Raw genomic sequence first — 21207 nt, forward strand, 5'->3', positions numbered from 1 at the left:
AACTACATCTCCCAGCATCCCTCTCTCCTCTACCCCCGCCCTCTCCCCTCCTCCTCCGCCTCCCATTGGCTCTCCCTCCGCGCCGCTCCCGCTCCCCGCTCCCTGATTGGCCGCGCGGCCCGCCCGTCTCCCCGCTCCGCCCGGCCGCCATTTTGCGCGGAGGATGGCGATGGCGGAGGCGCTGCGGGACCTGGCGGCGCTGCTGGGCCCTGAGGCGGGCCCGGGCCCGGGGGCGGCGGCGGCGCGGGCGGGGGCGGCGGAGGCGGCGCTGTCGCTGTCGGGCTCCGCCGAGGGCCGGCGGCTGCTGGCGGCTCACCCCGCGGTGCTGGAGGCGCTGCTGGGGCTGGCGGCGGGGCCTAGGCCGTGCCCGGCGGCGGGGCGCTGCCTCCTCAACGTGGCGGCCGAGCCCCAGGCCCGGGGCCCGCTGCTGGCGGCGCTGCCGGCGCTGCTGGGGCTGCTGCCGGCCGGCCCGGCCTGCGGGGCGCTCGCCAACCTGTGCCGGGACCCCTCCGGGGCGCGCCGGGTGCTGCGAGGCCTGGAGGAGAGCGGCCGGGGGCTGGAGCCGCTGCTCGGGGCGCTGGGCGAGCCCCGGCCGCCCCCGGAGCTGGGGCCGCTGCTCTGCAACCTCAGCCAGGTGCCCGAGGGGCGCAGGGCGCTCCTGGACCGCTCCCGGTGCGGCGGGGGTTAGCGGGGGCCCGGTGAGGGCCGGTGGGGCCCGGTGGGGTCTGGTTATTGACCCTGTGTCCCTGCAGGTGCTCGCTGCAGAGGCTGCTGCCCTTCACGCAGTACCGGGACTCGGTCGGACACCGGCGAGGCATCGTGGGTGCGCTCCGCAACTGCTGCTTCGAGCACGGTGAGGGCGCCCGGCATGGTGCTGCCACGGGCACGGTGCTGCCACCGGTCTGATGCCACCACTGCCTGCAGCTCCCGGCTGCTGGGGGTGGCAGGGACCGACCTGGCCTCAGGAGCAGCCACAAAGCACAGCCTCAGCACACGGAGCCCGCAGAGGGGTCTGGAGGGGGACACGGGGGTCCCAGGGCTGGAGCAGCTCTGCTGTGGGGCTGGCTGAGGGCTGGGGGTGCTGGGCCTGGGCAGGAGAAGGGTCTGGGGGGGCCTCCCGGTGGGCTGCGAGTGCCCAAGGGGGCTGCAGGAGAGCCGGGGGGCCCTTTGTGGGGCTGTGGGTGGACTAGGGGGTGGCACCCTGCCCACAACGGGGGTGGAATCAAATGGTCTTTAGGGTCCCTTCTAACCCAAGCCATTCTGTGACTCTGTCAGGCCGGGGGGGTGACTTTAAACTAAACCAAAGGAGCAGGGGTTAGAGTAGACATCAAGAGGAAATCTTCCATGTAGGGCAGTGAGGCCCTGGCCCAGGCTGCCCAGAGGAGCTGGGGGGCCCCCAGCCCTGGCAGTGCTGAGTTGGGCTTTGGGCAGCCCCATGGACTGGGAGCTGTCCCTTGGGGACAGGTGGGCATCAGTGAGCTGCTGGGTGCCTTCACTGCTTCGTTTTCGTACTTCCCTTTCCCTGTTGAGCTGTATCTTGGCCCCCGAGTTCTTTTCCCCCTTGGATTCTACCCCTGTCCCGCTGGGGGCTGAGCTGCTGGGGCCGGGGGCAGACCCCCTGGGGCCGGGCTGTGTTCCCTGCGCTGGCTGCTGGCCCCATAACCCCTGCCTGTTCCTAGAGCACCACGAGTGGCTGCTGGGCGACGAGGTGGACATCCTGCCCTTCCTGCTCCTGCCTCTCGCAGGCCCCGAGGAATTCCCCGAGGATGAGATGGAAAGTGAGCGGGGCTCGGAGCGGGAGGTGGGCTGCGGGCGGGGGGGCTGCCGTCCCCACAGCCCCCTGAGGCTGCTTCTCCCCCAGGGCTGCCCGTGGACCTGCAGTACCTGCCACCGGACAAGCAGCGGGAGGAAGAGCCCGACATCCGCAAGATGCTGCTGGAAGCCATCATGCTGGTGGGTGCCCGTCGCGGTGGGGCTGAGGATGGTGGAGTGGGGGCATCGAGCTCCTGCACGCTGCCTGCTCCCTGCCCACACCACAGCCTCGTTCCCTCGGCAGCTCACAGCCACAAAGGCAGGCCGGCACGCTGTCAGGGAGAAGGGCACCTACCTGGTGCTGCGGGAGCTGCACCGCTGGGAGCAGGAGCCCGACGTGCTGGCTGCCTGCGAGAAGCTCATTCAGGTGGGGACGGGGACCTGCAGCACCCCTGGGTGGGGGGGGTGCCGGGTGGTCCTGGGGTGCTGTGGGGAGGGCAGTGGGGGTCCCGCAGGCTGCGGCACCTCCGTGACTTTTTTGGAAAAGGTGCTGATTGGGGATGAGCCCGGCCCGGGGATGGAGAACCTGCTGGAGGTGAGCATCCCCGAGGAGGTGGAGCAGCAGCTGCAGCGCCTGGACCGGGAGGAGGAGGAGCGGTGGCAGCGGGAGCGGGGGGAGCAGCGCCAGGAGCAGGAGCAGGACAAGGAGCAGGAGCAGGACGAGGCACAGGAACAGGACAAGGCACGGGAACAGGACCAGGAGCCGTGGCGGTGACGGGGCCGCTGTGCTCAGCCCCCCACGGACAGGACCCCCCAGGACTGCAGCCCCCCCGGGGCACCCCAGGACTGCAGCCCCCAGCCCCATGGTGCTGGGGAGGGGGCGTTGGGGCGCTGCGGGCTGAGCTCAGCCCCCCTGTGTAATAAAAAGGTCAATAAATTGGTGTCCGGCCCCGTCCCGCCGTGCCCCCCCCCGTTCCCTCGGTACCAGGCCGGATCCTCGTCCCCTCCGTCCCCGCGCCACGTGCCCCGCCGGCACGTGTCCCCATCCCCCGCCCACGTGACCGCCTCGGGGGCGGGGCCGGGCGCTTCGCCCTCCCCGATAGGTGCGCGGCCCCGCCCCGCTCCCACGCGACCGCGGCCGTCACGTGCGGGGCGGGAGGGGGCGGGGCCTCAAAGGGAGGGGCGGGGCCAAGCACCCGGAAGCGGCGCCGGTGGCCGAGCGGCCCGGGCAGGTCCCGACCCGGGCCCGGTGCGGCGGTGAGGGGGGGGGGGGACACCGGGGGGGGGGGCCGGGGCCGGGGCCGGGCAGCCTCGGGGGGGGTCTCCCCCGGCGGGTGGGGGTCGGGGGGGGCAGCGCCCGGTACCCGGTGGGGGTGGGCGGTGAGGGGGGGGCCGGTCCCGGTCCTGCCCCGGTGCCCCTCGGGTCCCCGGGACCTCACAGCGGGGCCCGGTGCCGTGGCTGGGTGCGGGGGGGGGGGGAGTCCCGGGGGCTCGCAGGGTGCCCGGTGCGGTGTCGCGATACCCAACCCCGTGTCGCGATGCCCGTCCCGGTATCGCGGGGTGCCCGACCTTGTGTCGCGATTCCTGTCCCGGTGTCGCGGTGCCCGACCCGGTGTCCCGGTTCCAGTCGCGATACCCGACCCGCTGCCGCGATGCCCATCCCGGTATCGCGGGGTCCCCGAGTCGCGATGCCCATCCCGGTGCCCGTCCCCATGTCGCGATAACCATCCCGGTGTCGCGGGGTGCCCCTCCCCGTGCCGCGATACCCGACCCGCTGCCGCGGTGCCCATCCCGGTACCTCGGGGTCCCCGTGTCGCGATACCCATCCCCATGTCGCGATACCCGCCCCTCCCTCGTGACGCCCGCCCCGCTCCCGTTGGCAGGGCGCGGAGGAGCCGAGCCCCGGCCTCCCTCGGGGCCCATCCATGGCCGTGGGGGCCGCGCCGCCCACCCGCGTTTGGGAAGCAGAGGCCGGGCCGGGGGCCGCCCGCCCCCCCCGGGCCGGGACCGGCGGCTGCCGGGAGCCACAGGGGCCGCGGGCACGGAGCCCACCGGGAGCCGCCCCCCGCCGCCACCGGCCGGGCTGAGGACACGCAGCATGATGGAGTCCCGCATCAGGCGTGAGTACGGCGCCCCCAGCCCCGGACCCTCCGGGAGCATCCCCGGGGGGCTCAGCCCCTCCTGTGTCCCCCCCCCAGCACCCGGTGCTGCCCCCCCGGGGGTGCCGGGACGGAGCCGCCCCGTGCCCGGTGCTCCCCTGCCCTAGAAACTGCTCGGGGCTGGGAGGGGCAGGAGCCGGGGCTGTTTTCGGTGTAAAACCCGGGGGCTTCCGAAATGAATTCCGAAATTAATCCCGGCTGCTCTGAGATGAATCCTGCTTTTATTGGTGCAATAACGAGCTTCCCAGCTTAATTAGCCCGCGGGGGGGGGACTGGGAGTGGGATCACCCCCAGCAGCGGCACCACTGGGGCATGTCGGCTCCAACGTGAGGCTGGGGGCAAGCGCTGCAGCCCCCCAAAACGGGGGGATTTGTGCTGTCCCCCTGAATTAGGGCACGGCTGGGTGTGAGCGCAGGGGCTGTGTGACAGCACGAGGTGTTGGGGACAGCGGTGACCTCCTGGGGCCACCCGTGGTGGGTGCCTGCTGGGGGGGGGGCTCCCCCGTCTGCCCCAGACACGGGTGCCCACCAGCGGGACCCGGTCCCAGGGCAGGCAGGGCTCTGTGCAGCTCTCCTAATTAGCCTTATTATGGCGGTGGCTCTAATGAGCAATGCCCTGCTCCACAATACCAATTAGCCTCGTGGAGCACGGTGCGTGCTAACGAGCAGCCCCGCTCTGCAGGCACAAAGTGACCCTAAAGCCGCCGTGGGGTGCGCCTGGGGTCAGCCCAAGGTGCTCGGTGCACCCGGGCAGCCCCGGTGCTGCTCAGCCGTGTCCTGAAACCTCCGGGGTGATAAATCCCAGCACGGGTCCTTACTGCCCAGTAAAGGGTTTTGCTCACGGGGTGAGAAGCAAAAAATCTGGTGAAGCTCAGTTCAGCTGTAGGATGCCAAATGGGAGGCTCACGGGAGGATGGAATAAAACCCCCGGGGCTGCAGCTCTTCTTTTGCTCCTCCCGGTGTCCTGGAGACGTTCGGTGGAAGCCAAAACTTTGCAGCTTGCCTGTCTCGCCCAGGGCTCGCCACGACGCTGATGGATGCCACGACGGACAAGGAGCCGCTGGTGCAGGAGCAGATCTACAATGCCTTGTGCTACCTGGGCGAGTCGGAGCCGGAGGAGATCCTGCACTCCTGCGACGAGTACCTGCGGCAGCACGACAAGGTGGGTCCCTTGGGGCTGGGGGTGTCGGCTCTGCCGTGCCAGGGGGGGGATCTGGGCTCGGGGGGTGGTGGTGGGGGGCTGCGTGGCTGCAGCCGCTGGTGGAGGTGCCGGGGTGGGAGCAGAAGAAGCAGGGGGTGCCCGTGGGGGGCTGACCGCTCGGTGCCCTGCAGCTCGCCTATCCGCACCGCGTCATCATCCTGAAGGCGATGGAGACCGTGGTGAGGAACAACATCGGCAGCTTGGACAAAAGCACGGCCAAGGTGGTCATCTTCCTGGCGTCTAACGAAATGACCAAGTCGAAGGTAGGGCGCGGGGGCTGCGGCTCCTCCGGGCAGCGCGCTTGGCCGGGCTCCTTCCTTGGGGTGTAGGGAAAGGTCTTTGGGGCGTAGGGAATGATCTACGGTCCTGTCCTTGGGGAGAGCTGGGGTGCTTGGGCTGATGGTTTTTTTCCTAGCACTGTGCACACAAGTGCCAAATAATAAGTGCCAAATAATAAGTGCCAAATAAGCCAGGTAAAAGTTGGGTGCTGAGAATCCCCAGATGGCAGGCAGGGGTAAGAGCAGAAAGGAGGCAGCGCCTGGGGGGCTGCAGGTTGGTGTGGGAAGGATCACCTCTGATCCCCGAACCTCCCCCGGGGCTCCCCGCAGCGCTGGGGGTGGGCACGCAGCGTGGTTTCGGCGAGGCAGAAGCCCCGTTTTGGGGAGGCTGCGGTGGCTGACGCTGTGCCCGCCCGCAGGAGGTGATCCGGGACTGGCAGCAGGCGGCCAGCAGCGTGCTGGTGGCGGTCGGGCAGCGCTTCATCAACAAGGTGATGGAGGAGGTGCTCACCAAGTTCCAGCCGGGCATCCTGCCGCACTACTTCATCGTGCAGACCTTTGCCAACCTCTCGGTGTCCAACGGTGAGCTGAGCAGCCGGGGGTCGCTGCTGGGAGGCGCAGCGGGCGGCACTGGGGGCTTTGGGCTTTGTAACCCACACCAGGTCCCAAATGGGTCCCAAACTGGGTCCCAAATGTGGTGCTGAGCAAGCCAGCGTGCCTGGAAGCGAGGCGAACTCCTCACTTGTTCCTCAGCATCACTTTGTCTGCTTTGTAAAGTGACTTTGTGATGAAATCCAAAAAAGTAACTCGCTGAAAAACCAGTGAGTACCGGCATGGAAAGGAGCGGTGTTGGTGCACGTGGGTTGCTTGCTGCTCCTTTATTCCCCTTCTCTTCTGAAGATGTGGGGTGTAAGAGGACCCCCAGCGCCTTAGGGAGCTGCTGGTGGGGGGCGATCTGGGCAGCCCTGCGCTGCTCTGGCTGCTTTTCCTGGTGGGACCCCCAGTGCCGAGCTGGCAGCGGGGTGCCCGGCACGGTCCTGGCAGTGCCCGGAGCGGAGGAGCCCTGGCAGGAGCACGGTGCACGTGGAAGCCCGGCACAGCCTGGTTTCGCAGCCAAATCTCCTTAAAATTCCAGCTGCATGAAAGCAGGGGGGGGCACTTGGGGCTACGTCCCCGCTCCTCACAGAAGTCCCATCCCAGAGGGGGCCCTGTGGCTGGCAGCGAGGGGCTGGCCGTGCCCCGCAGCCCCGGTACCCGCACGGTGCTGTGGCTGCTGCAGGGCTCCTTCCTCCTCCCCGCAGTGTTCGGGATGGTGCCCTTCCTCAACTCCATCCTCGGGACCATGCTGCCCATGCTGGGGATGGCAAAACAGGACCACATGAAGTCGGTCTTCTGCTACGGTAAGCTTCCCCTGCGCGTTTGATTTTAGGTGTGTCAGGGGAGACTTTTTTTACCTTGGCTGGAAAAGGAGGGGCTGTGACCAGGGGCTGGGCAGGGTGGGGTGTTCCTGAAGGGGGAGCAGGGCTCTGGGCAGCTCCAGGAGCCGTCAGCTCCAGGTCACCGGGGTCCAGCAGAACTTCTCCTGCACTCCTCTGCTCCCCATGGTCCCCATTTCACCGCCCCGTGAGCAGAGGTGCCCTTTGTGTTAGAGCCACAGCCCCGGCCACCCGCAGCAGGGTGTGTTAGCCCCAGCTGAAGGGACCCCGATGTGCCTGGCCAGCTCCTGCTCAGGTCACTCCTGTCATTCCCCGAAGCACCTTGAGGACGGGGATGCTTCGTGGTGGGCTGCGGGGGGGTCACGGGCTCCTCTCCTGGAGCCCTCCTCCAGCCCTGGGCTTGTCGAGGGCTGCTGCTTGTGTGGCAGGACAGGACCCAGAGGCACCAGGACATCCAGGGCCGATAAAGAGCCCCTTTGGCTGTCCCTTGGTCCTTGGAGAGCTGGCCCAACTCCACCTGGAGCTGCTGGAGCATCGCAGGAGGCTCCTGGTTGAGTCACTTGTGCCTGAGCCGTCCCCAGGGCAGGGCGGTGCGAGGCCCCCCGGCAGCTTGGCTGCAGGAATCTGGGCATGAAATGAATGAAATCTCAACCTTATAACCTTATAATGGCAACGGGGGGGTGATCCTGGGGACTCGCAGGTTTCTCTCCATGGCCAGGCAGCGCTGCAAGGGGCCTGGAGGAGCGCTGCTCCCACGGCTGCTGCGGGGGATGCAGGAGCGCGGCGCTTATCTCGCTGATAGCGCATGTCCCAGCCCGGGAATGCCGGTGTGCTTCTGGGTGTTGGGGGATAAATGTGGGGCTGGGAGCTGCGGGGAGGGACACACGGCGGTGCTCAGAGCACGGAGAGCTCTGTCTGGGCCGGTTCCCTGAGTTAGAGGTTACCCAAAAAGTCGGAGCGCTTCGACCTTCAGAGCTCTCCTTCGGCTTTGTTTAGATCCAGGCAAGAAAAGGCGACTCCCAAACTGCTCCTGCGTGCTCAGAGAGCCCAAATTGAGGCCGGGCCATCTCGGTGACTGCTCCAGGTGTACCGGAGTGGTTCAGGGGGGTTTCGGGTTGGGGTGCAGGAGCTGGAGCCTGGCCCGGAGGGGAGACCTCATCGCCCCCCAGAGCCCCCCGAAAGGAGGCTGCAGGGAGGAGGGCGCCGGGCTCTTATCACGGGTGATAAGTGATAGGGCACAAGGCAATGACCTCGAGTTGTGCTGGGGCAGGGGGGGTCAGACCCAGGAGGAATTCCTTTTGTGTGGCCGAGCCCCGGGATGGGCTGCCTGGGGGGTTCTGGGGTCCCCGTCCTTTTGGGGTACCTCAGAGACGTGTGGGGGTCCTCCTGCAGCAGCCTCATCGCTGCCCCCCCAGCCTGCTGGCTTTGCCCCTGGGAAGCACTAAAACCCCTCAGCCGGTCTCCCAAAATTCCCAAATTCTCCAAAACACCGCGGAGGGATGGGGCCAGGGGTGCACAGAGGGAAGGATGGGTCTGGAGCCCGATTTGTGCCGATGGCAGGGGCGGGGAGGTGGGTGCAGGGACGTGATCCTCCCAGTGCTGTGCTGCAGGAATCGGCTGGGGCTGGGGCAGGGTGAGGGTTTTGGGTAGAAACACGTGGTTTTGTCCTGGCAAACGTCTTGTAGATGCTTTAGGAGAGATTAACCGAAATGAGGATGTTTTGACACATGCAATAAGACCAAGTGTAAGTGGGGTCTAGAAAGGGGGGGCTAAATTCCTTTCCCTGCTCCAGAAAGGTGCTGGGGGAGAGCCGGGGGTGTTCCCGGTCCCTTCCCAGGTGAGGATGGGTGCGAATTCGGGTCCCCTGCCCAAGGAGCAGCCCAAACCCCGAGTCCTGCAGCAGCCTCAGACCCTGCACCGCGGGGGTGTCCCCCAGCCCTCCTCATCCTCCTGGCTTGTGGGGAGGCTTTGGGGGGCTTCTGGCCCCCGATAAGGCCGGAGAGGTGCCGGCCCCTCGCAGCAGGGAGGGTCGCTGCCCGCAGTGTTTGTTCCTCGGGTGGCTGAGCCGCAGGGAGGGTGGGGAGGCTGCTGGAGGAAGCCTTGTGGTCACGATACGAGGTCACGGCGTGACTCAGCGCCTCCGGCTGAAAAAACATCAACAAAGAGGGGGCTGGGGGCTGCCGGGGGGGGCTGCGTGTGCCCCCGTGTCCCGTGAGCATGGAGCTCGGTCATGGTGTGGGCAGGGGCCTGGCTCTGCTCTCGGGAGCCTCCTCGTCTCCTCTTCCTCCTGTGGGATCCTCGGGGAGCGCTGGCGTGGGCACGCCGAGCGTGTGATGTGCCCACGAGTTATTTGTCCCCCCCGGGGGCTGCGCTGTCCCCTGCGTCCTGGGGTGGCCGCTGCCATCCTGCGGGCACGAGGTTCGGCTGAGCACGGGGGTCCTGCATCAATGGGGGCTGGGGTCGGGCTGGGGGCAGCCGTTCCTGTGCTTTTAGGGCCCTGCGCCCCTCGGCCCGGTCCCGCTGGGGTTTGTGGCCGCCTGCCCGCTCCCCCCAGCCCTCTGCCCTGTCGCAATCTCACCGCAGGAGACCTCGAGGCCGCGAGTCACGAGGCTGCTTCCTCGCCCAGCACATGCAGGAGGTGAGGCCGTGGCTGGGGGAGCCTCGGTCCCGTGGGTGTCCCGTGGGTGTCCCGTGGGGCAGGAGCTGCCCCGGTGCAGGGTTTGGGACCCCCCGCAGGATCCGTCCTCCAGCAGGAGAGGGGACGAGGAGATTTGGGACGTGGCCGTGGGGGCCCTGCTGGGCAGGGTCGGGCAAAAGGAGCCCCCGAGGTGCCTCCAGCCTGGGCCTGGTCCTTCTCCAAAGCACCCAGCGCTTGGCTGCGGGATAATTCCCAGAGTGAAACTCACTCGGGGTGTTTCCAGCCCCCAGGGATCCCCCAGCTGCTGGGGAGCCCTGTAAAGCTGGGGGGGGACTCAAACAGCTTCCCCCAGGGGGGGGAGATGGAAGGTGGGCAGCCCCTTCAGTCAGCGGGCTCCATCCGGAGAGCCTGGCTGGAGGCAGGAGGCTTTGCAGGGCCACGCTGTGACTGCTGCTGGATCAGCAAGGAGGAAAAAAACCTGCACTGACACACTCCGGGGGCTGGAGGGACGAGTTGGGCAGGGCGTGCTGGGCTGCCCCGGGCTGCTCGGGCTGCTCAGGAACCGGCACGCAGGAGCAGCGCGCACGGCACGTCCAGGCTCCTGTGGTTGGAGGGAGCAGAAAGCAGCCCGTGGCTCTTAGCCAGCTTCCCTGGTAGCCAGGATGCCTCTCGGGAAGCCTGCAGGCTGTCCGGGGTCCCCGTGCTGTCCCTTGAGAGGCTGCTCGGCCCCACAGCACCCGGCCATCTGCCTCCTGTGGGGGCCAAACCAAACACCGCCCTGTGCGCATGGGAAACCTAACCACGAGCTGCCTTGTAGCCCTGCAGCACTTCAGTGAAAGCATCCAGGAGTACTTGGCGAACTTGGACAAGGCCCCGGACCCCACGGTGAGGAAGGACACCTTCTCCAACGAGATCTTCAGCGCCTACGAGGTGCTCTTCAACAGCTGGCTGCAGCACCGGGAGGCCAAGGTACGGCCGTGGGGTGGGGAGGGCACAGTGGGGCCGTGCCTTGGCAGCCTGGAAATTTGGGATTCAGGCCACGCTAATTAACACTTGGTGTCCCCCCACAGCTCAGACTGGCGGTGGTGGAGGCCATGGGACCCATGAGCCACCTGATGCCCAGCGAGAAGCTGGAGGAGCAGCTCCCCAAGCTCATCCCGGGCATCCTCGCCCTCTACAAGAAGCACGCGGAGGCCTTCTACATATCCAAGGTGAGGAGCTGGGGGGCACGGAGCTGCTGCCCAGGCCCCGTCCCTGACCCTGGTTCTGCATCTCCCTGGTCCCCTGCAACAGCACCAGGGCAGGGGCAGCTCCTGGGGGGCTCCCACACCGTGCCCCGGGGGAAATGCCCGACGTTGCCCACCGCGGTGGGCTGGGGATCGCCGCTCTCGCCACCGCTCCCTGCCCTTGGGCTGCGTGTGCTGGCACGGCTTGTGGCCCCCCACCTCCTGCCGTCCTCCCCCTGCCCCACCACTGACTGCAGCCCGGTGTCTCGCTGTGCAGAGCCTCTGCCAGATCCTGGAAGCTTCCGTCAACATCGGCAGCCGCAGCCTGGACGTGCAGCTGGACGCGCTGCTGGGCACCCTGCACCCCCAGGTAGGGGTTCCCTGGGGCTGGGGGGTGGGATTGGGAAGCCCCTGGAGCGGGGTTGTGCTGGTGCTGTGCTTGGTGATGGGGTGCGAGGCTCACCCAGCCCTTGTCCTGCTCCTGCCTCTGCCTCTCCGAGCAGCAGCCGGCGTTGCTGGCAGCCCCCAAGCTCGGGTGCTGGCCGTGCTGGTGTGACATGGACAGCCGGGGTCCCTCTGAGGGTCAGCTCTGGCTGTGTGGTCACGAGAAGAGGGAAAACAAATCTCTGGGGACTGGCTGACCTTTCAAACAGCTCGCTGCGGGTGAACAAACCAGGCGCTGGCAGCACGCGGGGACCTCTTCTCAGGCTGCTGAGCCTGTCACCAGGCTCTTAGGATCACTTCCAGGGCTTGAAGCAAAGCAGAGCTTTTTTTTTTTTAATGTTTAACTGACTTTGAACCATGGAAGTGTCCAGCAGGGAGAGGCTGTCCCTGCAAGGTGCGTGTTGGAGGTGGTGCAGGGTGGTGCCCGTGCGGTGCCGTTTGCAGGAGCTGCTCCTCGGTGGCTGCAGGGGGGGGGCTCTGGGTTTTTGGACGTGGTTGGCCTCAGCAAAGCATTTTTGGCTCAGCTGCAGCCCGAAGCGTCCTTTTGGCAGACCAGAGCAAGCAGACGTGTGCTGGCCTCGCGGCACCGGGTGCCTGCAGTGCTTTGATAGCCCCCAGACAGGTCGGCTCCTTCTGGAGGAGCTGCAGAGGCAGCGGCCAGCTGGGCAGGGGGACACCTTTAAATAGCAGAGGACATCGAGTTCCCAAGCACCTCTCGGGGGGGCTTGGCCCCCTCTGAGCACACCCGAGCTGGCGCTCAGCACGCGGAGAGCTCCGCGCTGCGCTCCTGTGCCGTGGGGTGTTCCCACAGCCACCTCTGCTCATCCCAGTGCCCAGCACGGGTCTGCAGCCCGCCCTGTGACGTCCCTGACACGGCTTTTTCTCCCACAGATCTGTGCTCCTGCCGACCCGTTCGTGCCCCTGACTGTTAAAAACCACACCGAGGTTCTCCGCTGCTTCACTGTCCTCGGTAAGGGCTGGTGCAGCGCGCCCGTCCCAACGCCTGCTGCCCCTCTGGGAGGTGCGGGTGTGCTGCCCGTGCCCTGCTCCTCTCCAAGGGTTTTGGTTGTGTTCCCCCTGGTCTCGGCAGGGCCTGGGGGTGTTGCTGGATGCTGCGTGGCCACGCAGGGAGATGGAAGGCAGAGGGGTGCTGGTTCCTGTCCTGACTGCAGCCCCTGGCATCGGGCTTGCAGGGGACAGAAGCTCCGTGTGTCCAGAGCGCACGGCTCGCTGGAGCTCTTTTAGGAGGCACACGGGGCCAGCTCAGCTCCCTCTGGAGCTCGCTGCTGCCCTAGCCCCTTGCAGGGACCTTTCCAAAGAGCCTGGTTCAGTTTCAGCCCTTCCTTTAGAACCTCTTGAGCTCTGTCAGGGCCCCTTCAGCAGCGTGCCATGCCTGTGGGTCAGAGCCGAGGGGCAGTAGAGGCAGTTTGATGCTCCTCTGTCCTCCTTGGTGCTGCCCTTCGTGACAGCAGCATCACACAGAACACAACACAACACAGCTTGTTCCCTCCTGGGCACGGAGCTCCGTGGCTGGAGCTGCCCCCAGCTCGCCAAAACGTCCCCAGAGCTAAGATCCGCAGCTTGCCCCGTCCCCGAGCCCTTCCTTCCCCAGCCGCGCCGCTCCAAAGCCCACGAGCGTTGCTCCAATTCCGGCAGCTGCAGACTGGTTTTATTTTTAACGATCAAAATGTTTTGACAGGCGGGGCAGCACTTGTTGGAAGCATAAATTAAACTCCTGCAGCGTGCCAGAGAGCGCAGGCACGGTGCCGGAGGCACCCGAGAGCACAAAGTCTGGGGGTGAAGAGCAGGCTGGGCCGTTTATAGGGCATTTATGGGGTGGCACGGCTGCTTCCCCAGGACCCCAACCAGCTGGGACAGCAGCCCTGGTGCTTTCTGAATAGCACAGGGCTTGGTGCAGCAGGCATGCAGCCCCCATGGCACATCGGGGTGCAGGGCAGGGCGCTGCTCGGGGTGTGGTGCTGCACCCCAAATCCCCCGGCTGTGCCACCCTGGGGTGCAGCACGCCTGTGACAGCCGCTGTGTCCTGCAGCCTGCTCCTTCCCTGACCGCGTGCTGGCCTTCCTCCTCCCGAAGCTGGAGAGCAGCAACGAGAGGACGCGCGTGGGGACGCTGCTCATCATGAGGCAGATCATCAACAGCGCCCGTGAGTGCTGCAGGGGGCAGAGGGGTGCGGAGCTGGGCCCTTCCTCCTGCCCACTGCCCAGTTCCCTGGCTGCAAACTGATGAGCAGGGGGCAGATGAGCCTGTCCCTGGCTGCAGGGGTGGGGAGGAGGAGGAGGAGGAGGAGGGGGAGGATGAGGATGATGCCATCCTGATGGCCCGGCCGGCTGGGAAGGGGCAGGGGGATGGATGCTGGGCACCAGGGGCTGCGTTCTCGGCAGCACCAGCCTCAGAGACTCTTCTCTTCTTTTTGCAGCCTCCCAAATGGAGATTAAAAAGCCCTTTATTCTTTCGTCGATGAAACTCCCCCTGCAGGACAGCAATGACAAGGTGAGCAGTCTGCTCCTCCGCGTGTGCCTCGGGGCTGAGGTGTTCCCAGGGCCCTGCCCGGCCGTCCCCAGCTGCCTCCTCTTGCTCACCCATCCCCTGGCCGGGTTTTCAGCAGGTCTGACAGCGTGCCCAGTGCGTGCCCTCCCAGTAAACGGGGAGCATGTCACAACTGGCTTTCTGTCTGCCCCGTGCCGAGAGCGCATCTGAGCCACGGGGCTCCCTTTCTGCTGGGGACAGCGCTGCCCTGGAGCACCCGGGGGAACCAAACCCAGCGCCCAGCTGCTGGTGACGCAGCCCCTGTGGCCACGGGGTGCTCCAAGCCCAAATTTTGCTTTGGGACCACTCACAGCATGGCATGAGGCTCCTGTCCCCGTGGAGAGCTGCAGGCTCGGGGGCTGTGGCCACGTTCCCTGCTGCCGGTGGGAGGAAAGCGCAGGGCGGCTGTGGTGGGCACCCTGCAGCAGGCAGAGCCCCCGCCGCAGCCTCTCTCCTCCCGTACCCCTGCAGGTGAAGCGTGCCGTGGTGCAGGTGATCAGTGCCATGGCTCACCACGGCTACCTGGAGCAGCCTGGTGGCGAGGCAATGATGGAGTACCTGGTGCGCCAGTGCGCGCTGCCCTCGGAGGCGGTAAGGGTCCCGCGGGGTGCCGGGCAGGCTGGAACCAGCAGGATTCTGGGTTTGCCTGGCAAAACATCTTGTGGGGCTGAGAGATGTGCTTGCCAAGTGGCTCTGAGCAGTGTCTGTGCTGACCTGTGCCTTCCCCCTCTCTCCCAGCAGCCCAAAAAGCAGCCGCTGGATGCTGATGACTTGACAAGCGACAGCGTGCAGAGCATCAGCGTCAACACCCTCTTCCTGCTCAGCACCACCGTGGACCGGATGAACAACGTGAGTGTGCACGGGCGTCTCCACCACTGGGGTGGTCCTTGGAGAGCCCTGTGCCATCCTGCACAGCCCGTATGATGTATGGGATGCCCCCTCTGCCTGCCAGGGTGGGCTGTCACAGCCCCATAACGCTGCAGGAGCTGCTGCCACCGTCCCCTCCCTGCTGGATGCGGGGCAGAGATTTGGGCAGGGAGGCTGCCCCCAGAAAGCTGTGCTCGGAGGGGGTGCCCCACGGGCTCCTCTAGGGCCAGAGCTGAGCACTCGCCTCTCTCCCTGCCCGGAGGAGAGCAGTGCCCAAAGGGATTCAGGTTTTGCCCCCCAGCACCAGGGGCTTGGCCCCGGTGTTCCCAGTTCCTCTCCCTCCAGACCCCGGGCTCCCTGTGGGTGCCCCGCTCCAGCAGTGCCGTGCTCCCCCCTGCAGGTGCTGTGGCCGTACCTCCTGGAGTTTGTGACCCCAATCCAGTTCACCAACGCCCTGACTCCCCTCTGCAAGAGCCTCATGTACCTGGCCATGAAGAAGCAAGAGGAGGGGGAAAACGCCAACCTCATCCGATATGACCTGAACGGTGGGTCCCAGCCTCACCCCCTCTGCCCCTGCACGCTTGGGGCACGTCTGCACGCGGGAGAGGTGCCAGGCTGCTGTGGGCATTCGGTGGGAGATGCCTTCTGATGCTTTTTTCCTTTTTTCTTGTAGGAAATCTGCCTTCGCCCTACGCTCTGACGACACGGCTGCTGGTGAGTGGCTTGCAGGCAGAGCGCACCCACTTTCCTTGGGGGCACGTCCAGGAGGGTGCCCACCCTCATGGTGAAGGGAAGGAGCTGGTCCCCTGCAAAGAGGCAGGCGGATGCTGCGGGGAGAGGTGTCCAGACCCACGTCCTATAGGGTTTGGTGCAGCCCTGTCCCCAGGCTGTGACATCTCAGGCTCCCCTTGGACAGCACAGCCCAGGAGCAGGGCGTGTTGCAGCGCATCTCATGCTGCTCTCACAGGGCTCTGGAGAACTCCTCAGCCCCTGGAGGAGTGAGAAATGTTTTCTTCCCTTCACCCACAGAGGGGTGCAGGGTTTGGAGAGAGGCTCTCCCCTGAGAACCTTCCACTTACCGACAGCTGGAGCAAAAGGAGAAAGCTGTGGTTTCATTGAGCTGTAGAGCTCAATCCCTTTCCAGTGTCCCATTCCTGCGTTTGATTTCCTGCTACCTGCCTCGCACCCTGACATTATTTGCACCAACGCTTTGTTCTCCCCAAAACCCCCCAGGTCGTATCCTCCCAGCCCTACGCAGGAGACTGCCGGGGGGCGGCTGCCCTGCGCCTGCTGCACGTGCTGCAGTACAGCGTCCACCCTGCGCTGGAGCAGCTCTGGAGCAAGAGGGTCCCTGCCCTGGTGGAGCACATCGAAGGTAGGAGGGGGCTGCTGCCAGCCAGGAGAGGAGCGGGGTGCTGCCCCCGTGCCGTGGGACTCGGCGTACTGCAGCTCCTTGAAGTAGTGCTCCCTATTTTAATAGGGTTGTTCATCACCCTGGTGCCACTAATTCCTGCTACGAGTCCCTGTTTCGGGTTGTGAGCCCCGTTGTGGCAGGGCAGAAGTGGCTGTGGGGTTCCCGCGGCACGGGCAGAGCCTGTGCCCTGCTGTGTGGCGCTCAGCGAGGGGGAGAAATGAGGGCAAAAACGTGCTTTTCCTCCTAGAGAACACAGAGAAGTGCCTGTGCCAGAAGGAGTGGGAAGAGAAGCTGCTGCTGGTAAGGGTTTCTGTGCTGCAATGGGGGCGCTGGGAGGGTGGCTTGGAGCCAGCCCCGTGCCCCCTGAGCCTGCCCAGGCTGCGTGCGTGGCACAGCAGCGGCCGGGGGGCAGGCGGGTGTTTGGGTGTTTGTCCTCGTGGTGGTGGGGCTGGCACCCGCTGTCGGGTCCCATCCCTTCAGGAGCAGAGATGCAGGTTAGCGGGGTGTGCCTTGCAGTTCTGCAGGGAAAGCTAAAAATGAGCTTCCAGGCTTGCTGGTGGGTCAGAGAACACCGGTCCCAGGTGTGTCTCCCCGCTTAATTGGAGAGCCTCAAAAATAGGGCACGGAGAAGCAATTAAACCCGGGCACGGCTCGTCCCGCTCCTTGCAAGGCGGCAGCGTGACCTGGGCACAGTTCTTGGGGGAGATGTGGCTGGGGGGAGAAGGGCACGTTTCTGGGGTGGGGGCACCTCCAGCACAGACCCCCGGTGTCGCTGCCCTGCCCTTGCCCCTCCGGTGCCTGCGGCTGACGGCGCCTTCGCCCGCAGCTCCTGCAGGAGACCCTGGCGGCTGTTTCGGACAACACGTGGATTTGTCACTTCGTCACGGAGATGTGCAGGCAGCTCAACTGCTACAACGGCTTCCCGCTGGAGAAGGTGACTGCAGGGCCACGAGGGGCCGGCAGGGATGGTCCTCACCGGGGCTGGTTTGGCACGCGGTGTCCCCAGAGCATCGTGGTGCTGGCACCTCGCTGGTGCCTAAGGGGAGGTCAGCGAGCAGCTGGGTGGGCTTGGAACCAAACCTTGTCCTCAGTTTGTCTCCAGTTCTGTGCCTTCTGCTGTTGGGGGCTCGTTCTGATGCCCGGCTGGGCGCACATTTGGGGGGGTTCTCCCTTGGGCTGGGCACTGCTCTGTGAGGGGACGTCTGTCCCGGTGCCCCCCGGTGTCACCCGCTGTCCCAGCTCCGTGTGGCCGAGCTCTGCCCTGCACCGAGGGCACGAGGAGGAGCCTTGGTGGGACCGATCTCGGTCCCCCTCCAGGGGCTTCGTGGTCTGTAACTGCCTCTTGCTCCTCCAGAACTTCCTCTACAAATGCATCGGGACGACGCTCGGGGCGTGTGTGAGCAAGGACCTGGTGCAAAAGCAGCTCCAGGAGCTCCTGGAAACGGCCAGATACCACGAGGAGGCAGAAAGGGAGGTGAGAGGAGTTGTGCCGGGGGCGCAGCCACCGCGCCGAGCTCTCGGGTCCCCCCGCCTGGGGGTGGCTGCAGGGCACGGCCGCAGCTCCTGCAGAAATGGGCAGAGAAATGGGGGGAAGCAGCCTGCAGCTGCCTGCTGCCAGAAGGGATTTTTGGCTCCTGCTGCCTCCTTGGTTTGGGGAGCTAAACCTGCACCCCAGGAGATGCCAGGAGGTGCTGGCCCGGCTCGCATGGGGCCAGAGGGGCTGCGCGCCCTTCTCTGTCAGCAGCTGGTTAATTAGGAGTCAGAACAGCCCTGTCTGGGTGTGCAAACCCAGCGGGGCCCCTCTGGTGGAGCTCTTGCTCCTTGTTTCTCAATCCGTCCCCACCGCTCTGCAGGGGAGGGACCCAGCTCTGCCTGCTCCGGGCTCCAGCCCAAGAGCCGGGGGCTGCAGCAGGGCCTCCCCCCCTTGGGAGCTGCTCCAAGTGGCCAAGGCTGCAGCAGCTTTTGGCTACCGAGGGGCAATCCGGTGACATCCCTGTCCCTCCTTGCCCCTACACTCACTGCAGGCGTGCTGCTGTCACTGCTGTCACTGCTGCTCTGCCTGTCCTGGGCAGGCTCCAGCTCGGTCCCCTGCCTGCGCGTGACCTGCAGCATTTCCTCAGCTCAGCTCAGCCTGAATGCTCTGGGCACGGCTCTGTGGCTGTCCTGCTGCTGTAGCCCTGTAGTGCTGGCCGTCCCCATGCTCCTTCCAGCTCCTTGTGCTCCCCAGCCGGGGTCCCACCACGCTCAGCCGGGACCACCGGGACCACCAGGACCACCGCGTGGCACTGCCCTGCTGGAGCTCGCAGCGCTGAGCGCGGCCCCGCCACGCAGCTGCCTCCAAGAGCAGCGCAAACACGAGCTAATGGTGCCTGGCTTCCCTCCAGGTTACACAGCTCTGCCGAGGGCTGCTCTTGAATAAACTGTTTATGGAGTTTCGGCCCAGCTTGCCAGACCTCCTGGAGGCCGTGGCAGAGAGGCAGGACCTGCTGAGCCCCGCTCCCAGCTCCTGACCGGGCTCCTGCATCCCACGGAGCTGCCGTGTGTGCCCGCTGGAGCGTGCCGCATCTCCTGCCCCTGCAGAAGCTCCTGGAGCCGCATCCCAGCTGGGTCACCCAGCATCACCGGCCCCACGGCCCCCGGAGAGGTGTCCCTGCCCCGGGAGAGGGGAGCGCTGGCTGCCAGGGCTGTGCTCAGCTGGGCACGGCTCAGATGTTTGGAATTAAACCAATAATCGGGCTCTTTTCAAGTGTCAGTTGGGGCCAGGGAATTAATAGCTTTCTGCTAATGTGTTTTCTCCGCTTCCTCCAGGGACTCGCTTCCTGCTTTGGGATATGTGCAATAAATCACCTGGAGGAAACCCTGGCCAAGCTGGAGGATTTTGTTAGGTCTGATGTCTTCAAGAAATCTGTGGGACTGTTCAGCATCTTCAAGGTAAGGGAGCCAAAGTGGCCCCCCCGGGACAGCCTGCAGTGAAGGGGATGCGCAGGCTGCTTCAGATGCAGCGCCTGCTGGAGCTGTGCTCTGGAGAGGAGTTAATTCCCTGCCTCGGTGTGCTCGGCACGGGGCTGGGATGCCCTCTGCCCCTCCGGAGAGGGCTCTTGGCACTGGGGCTGCTTGGCTCTGGCTCCGAGCTCTCAGCTCCGTGCTCCTGCAGGCTCGGGTCGCGGGGAGGCTGCTGGCTCGCTGGGTGGGCTCGGGTGGGCTGCAGCTTGGCTGCTGAATCCGTCAGGGTACCCTGGTGCCGTGTGGGGCTGCTGGTGGTGGGCAGCGATCCTGCAGGGCTCCTGCAGCCGTGCGCTCCCCCAGGGATGGGAGCATCGATGGAAGCACTGAGCCTTTCCTCCGACTTTCTGTCCCGGAGGCTGTTTTAATTCCCAGATTCTCAGCCTGGGTGCTCGAGGGGTGGGATTAGCACCGCGTGGGCACGGAGGAGACCTTGGCCCTTGGCAGAAACGTGGCCAGAGCCCGGCAGCCAGAGCCCTGCTCCTGGAGCAGAGGGAGGCTGCTGCGGGCTCCGTGGGGACGGGGGGCGTGAAGCCTTTTGGCTGCGGTGGTTAATGGGGCGGTGAGTGCGGTTTCCTAGCACGGCAGCTTAACAGCAGGTTCCCAAAATAACCTGGCCAGTATGGGGTGCGAGTGCCTGCCCTGCAGGGCTGCAGTGATTAATGCTGGATGGCAAATGGGGCCTCGTGCCTCGGGCGGCGACGTGCTGTGAGCGCAGTGCGCACACCTGATGCTCCAGCGGGGCTCTGGGAGGCACGGCCACCACCAGCAGCAGGGTGGGGAGCAGAAAAACCACTGAAAGGGGGGGCCCTGGCTTCCAGGGGTACCTTCAGCTGACGGGCAGAGCCCCCAGGAGCCGGCCCTGGGCCCCCCAGCAATAAACTCGCTCATCTGCTGTGACAGGACCGCAGTGACAACGAGGTGGAGAAAATAAAGAGCACCCTGATCCTGTGCTACGGCTTCGTGGCTGTCCACGCGCCCAAGGAGCTGGTGCTGTCCCGGATCGAAGCAGACATCCTGAAGAACATCTTCCAGTACTTTAACACCAAGGTAAGCCCTCGGGATGCCCCCGTGCTCCCCGGAGAGGGCTGGGGCAGGCGGGCTGCTCTGGGTGCCCTGTGGCCAGCCCTGGAGGAGGTCCCCTACCGCAGCGTGTGCTCACTCGGGCATTGCCCATGTCTTGTTTTGCAGGTTCTGGGGATAAAGGTAGAAACCAAGGTACAGTGTGAGGCGTTAAATCTCAACTCCTCTCTGCTCTTTCCTGCTGTCTCTGCCTGCCTCTTGCTCTGGGCTCCCCTCAGAAGCAGCCCCAGGCTGCGCTCACAGCAGTGGTGCCCTGCCCCTGGGGACCTGGGGACACCCCCGGGAGCTGCTGCTCCTCACCCGGGGCTCCACGGGCAGGACCCCGCCGCTGGGGCCATCGCCTGGAAGTGCCAAAACGCACTGCAGAGGGAAGGCGAAAATGCCTCTCTGGCAGGACAGGAGGAGTAGGTGAAAATGTGTCACTGCAGGGGTGAGAAGCTGAGCTGCCCAAAGGCTGCTCCAGCCTCCCCCAGCTGCCTGCAGCCCGTCCTGCCCCGGCCCTTCCCGGAGCACTGCAGGTCCCAGGGACACGCTCATGCAGGATCTCTGCCTGCACCTGGAGCTCTTTTGGGGCCGGGTTCAGGGGCTGTGCTCGCAGCCGTGGGCAGCGGGGCCGTGCCCAGGGTGCTCCTGGCTCTGCGCGGAGCGGTGCGCGGCCCCCTGCCCACGGCGAGGGCAGCCCCCGCCTCCCCCCCGCAGGCACTGTGCCGGGGACGCCTGGGGACTCCAGAGACCCAGCTGCAGCCCGCAGCTCGGGGAAAATTCCCTGAACTCATTTTCCTGCTTCCCCCCGGAACAATCATTCAATCAATCAATCGGATATTAAAACGCAGATCGCTGTCCTGGGGGGGGGGGGGGGCTGTATTTTGGTACGTGCGTTTCTGTATTTTAAAGGCTGAACAACAAAAATGGCATTTGTCAAGTTGAAGTTAAGCTGTCAGGCTTCAGACTCCTTCTCCGGGCTCCACTAATGCCTTTTCCTTCTGGGTTCCTGCTGGCACTAACAGCCTCTGCTGTCTCTCTGCCCCCGCGCGCCGGGGACGCCGCGGCTCGGCCCCCGCCTGCTGGGCTCAGCTGGGCGAGGGGCGCGGGGGGCTGGAACGAGGGGAGCGCCTTTAATTGGGGCGAGGGGCCCAGCCTCAGCTTGCGCACATCCAGGA

The 21207-nt window shown here is 65.8% G+C and overlaps 2 protein-coding genes across 5 annotated transcripts in view; both read left to right on the forward strand.

Moving 5' to 3' along the window:
- Nucleotides 1-138: 138 nt before the first annotated feature.
- HGH1 (HGH1 homolog) lies at nucleotides 139-2707 on the forward strand. Of its 2 annotated transcripts, none has more exons than XM_072034198.1 (6): nucleotides 139-672; nucleotides 753-853; nucleotides 1680-1778; nucleotides 1862-1953; nucleotides 2040-2179; nucleotides 2300-2442. In XM_072034198.1, exons 1-6 carry the CDS (start codon nucleotides 164-166, stop codon nucleotides 2304-2306), a joined length of 948 nt encoding a protein of 315 aa, XP_071890299.1. In that variant the 5' UTR covers nucleotides 139-163; the 3' UTR covers nucleotides 2307-2442. The 2 variants fall into 2 exon arrangements, with proteins under 2 accessions (XP_071890299.1, XP_027308639.3); XM_027452838.3 differs by having other exon boundaries at nucleotides 140-672; nucleotides 2057-2179; nucleotides 2300-2707.
- A 147-nt stretch (nucleotides 2708-2854) lies between these two features.
- The window catches only part of MROH1 (maestro heat like repeat family member 1), a 41538-nt gene continuing 23185 nt past the window's right edge, over nucleotides 2855-21207 (forward strand). The window contains exons 1-23 of one of the 3 annotated variants that reach the window (XM_038174674.2): nucleotides 2855-3009; nucleotides 3636-3872; nucleotides 4927-5072; nucleotides 5243-5374; nucleotides 5809-5971; nucleotides 6691-6789; nucleotides 10281-10432; nucleotides 10534-10674; nucleotides 10967-11059; nucleotides 12025-12103; nucleotides 13184-13297; nucleotides 13571-13644; nucleotides 14152-14271; nucleotides 14419-14529; nucleotides 14948-15092; nucleotides 15221-15261; nucleotides 15781-15922; nucleotides 16209-16261; nucleotides 16788-16895; nucleotides 17316-17435; nucleotides 18770-18892; nucleotides 19868-20014; nucleotides 20156-20182. In XM_038174674.2, coding sequence (XP_038030602.2) covers nucleotides 3851-3872; nucleotides 4927-5072; nucleotides 5243-5374; nucleotides 5809-5971; nucleotides 6691-6789; nucleotides 10281-10432; nucleotides 10534-10674; nucleotides 10967-11059; nucleotides 12025-12103; nucleotides 13184-13297; nucleotides 13571-13644; nucleotides 14152-14271; nucleotides 14419-14529; nucleotides 14948-15092; nucleotides 15221-15261; nucleotides 15781-15922; nucleotides 16209-16261; nucleotides 16788-16895; nucleotides 17316-17435; nucleotides 18770-18892; nucleotides 19868-20014; nucleotides 20156-20182 — 2352 coding nt within the window. In that variant the 5' untranslated portion in view covers nucleotides 2855-3009; nucleotides 3636-3850. The remainder of the gene's footprint in view (nucleotides 3010-3635; nucleotides 3873-4926; nucleotides 5073-5242; nucleotides 5375-5808; nucleotides 5972-6690; nucleotides 6790-10280; nucleotides 10433-10533; nucleotides 10675-10966; nucleotides 11060-12024; nucleotides 12104-13183; nucleotides 13298-13570; nucleotides 13645-14151; nucleotides 14272-14418; nucleotides 14530-14947; nucleotides 15093-15220; nucleotides 15262-15780; nucleotides 15923-16208; nucleotides 16262-16787; nucleotides 16896-17315; nucleotides 17436-18769; nucleotides 18893-19867; nucleotides 20015-20155; nucleotides 20183-21207) is intronic. The other 2 variants (XM_038174676.2, XM_038174678.2) reach the window with 2 other exon arrangements.

This window comes from Anas platyrhynchos, chromosome 2 (genome assembly GCF_047663525.1).
Source record: "Anas platyrhynchos isolate ZD024472 breed Pekin duck chromosome 2, IASCAAS_PekinDuck_T2T, whole genome shotgun sequence".
Lineage (NCBI taxonomy): Eukaryota > Metazoa > Chordata > Aves > Anseriformes > Anatidae > Anas > Anas platyrhynchos.

Bases quoted from the DNA above. Each gene is read 5' to 3' on its own strand.
- HGH1 (XM_027452838.3), top strand. From the start codon at position 164: ATGGCGATGGCGGAGGCGCTGCGGGACCTGGCGGCGCTGCTGGGCCCT. The intron at 854-1,679 runs GTGAGGGCGCCC...GCCTGTTCCTAG, and splicing joins CAACTGCTGCTTCGAGCACG to AGCACCACGAGTGGCTGCTG. The intron at 1,779-1,861 runs GTGAGCGGGGCT...CTTCTCCCCCAG, and splicing joins CCCCGAGGATGAGATGGAAA to GGCTGCCCGTGGACCTGCAG.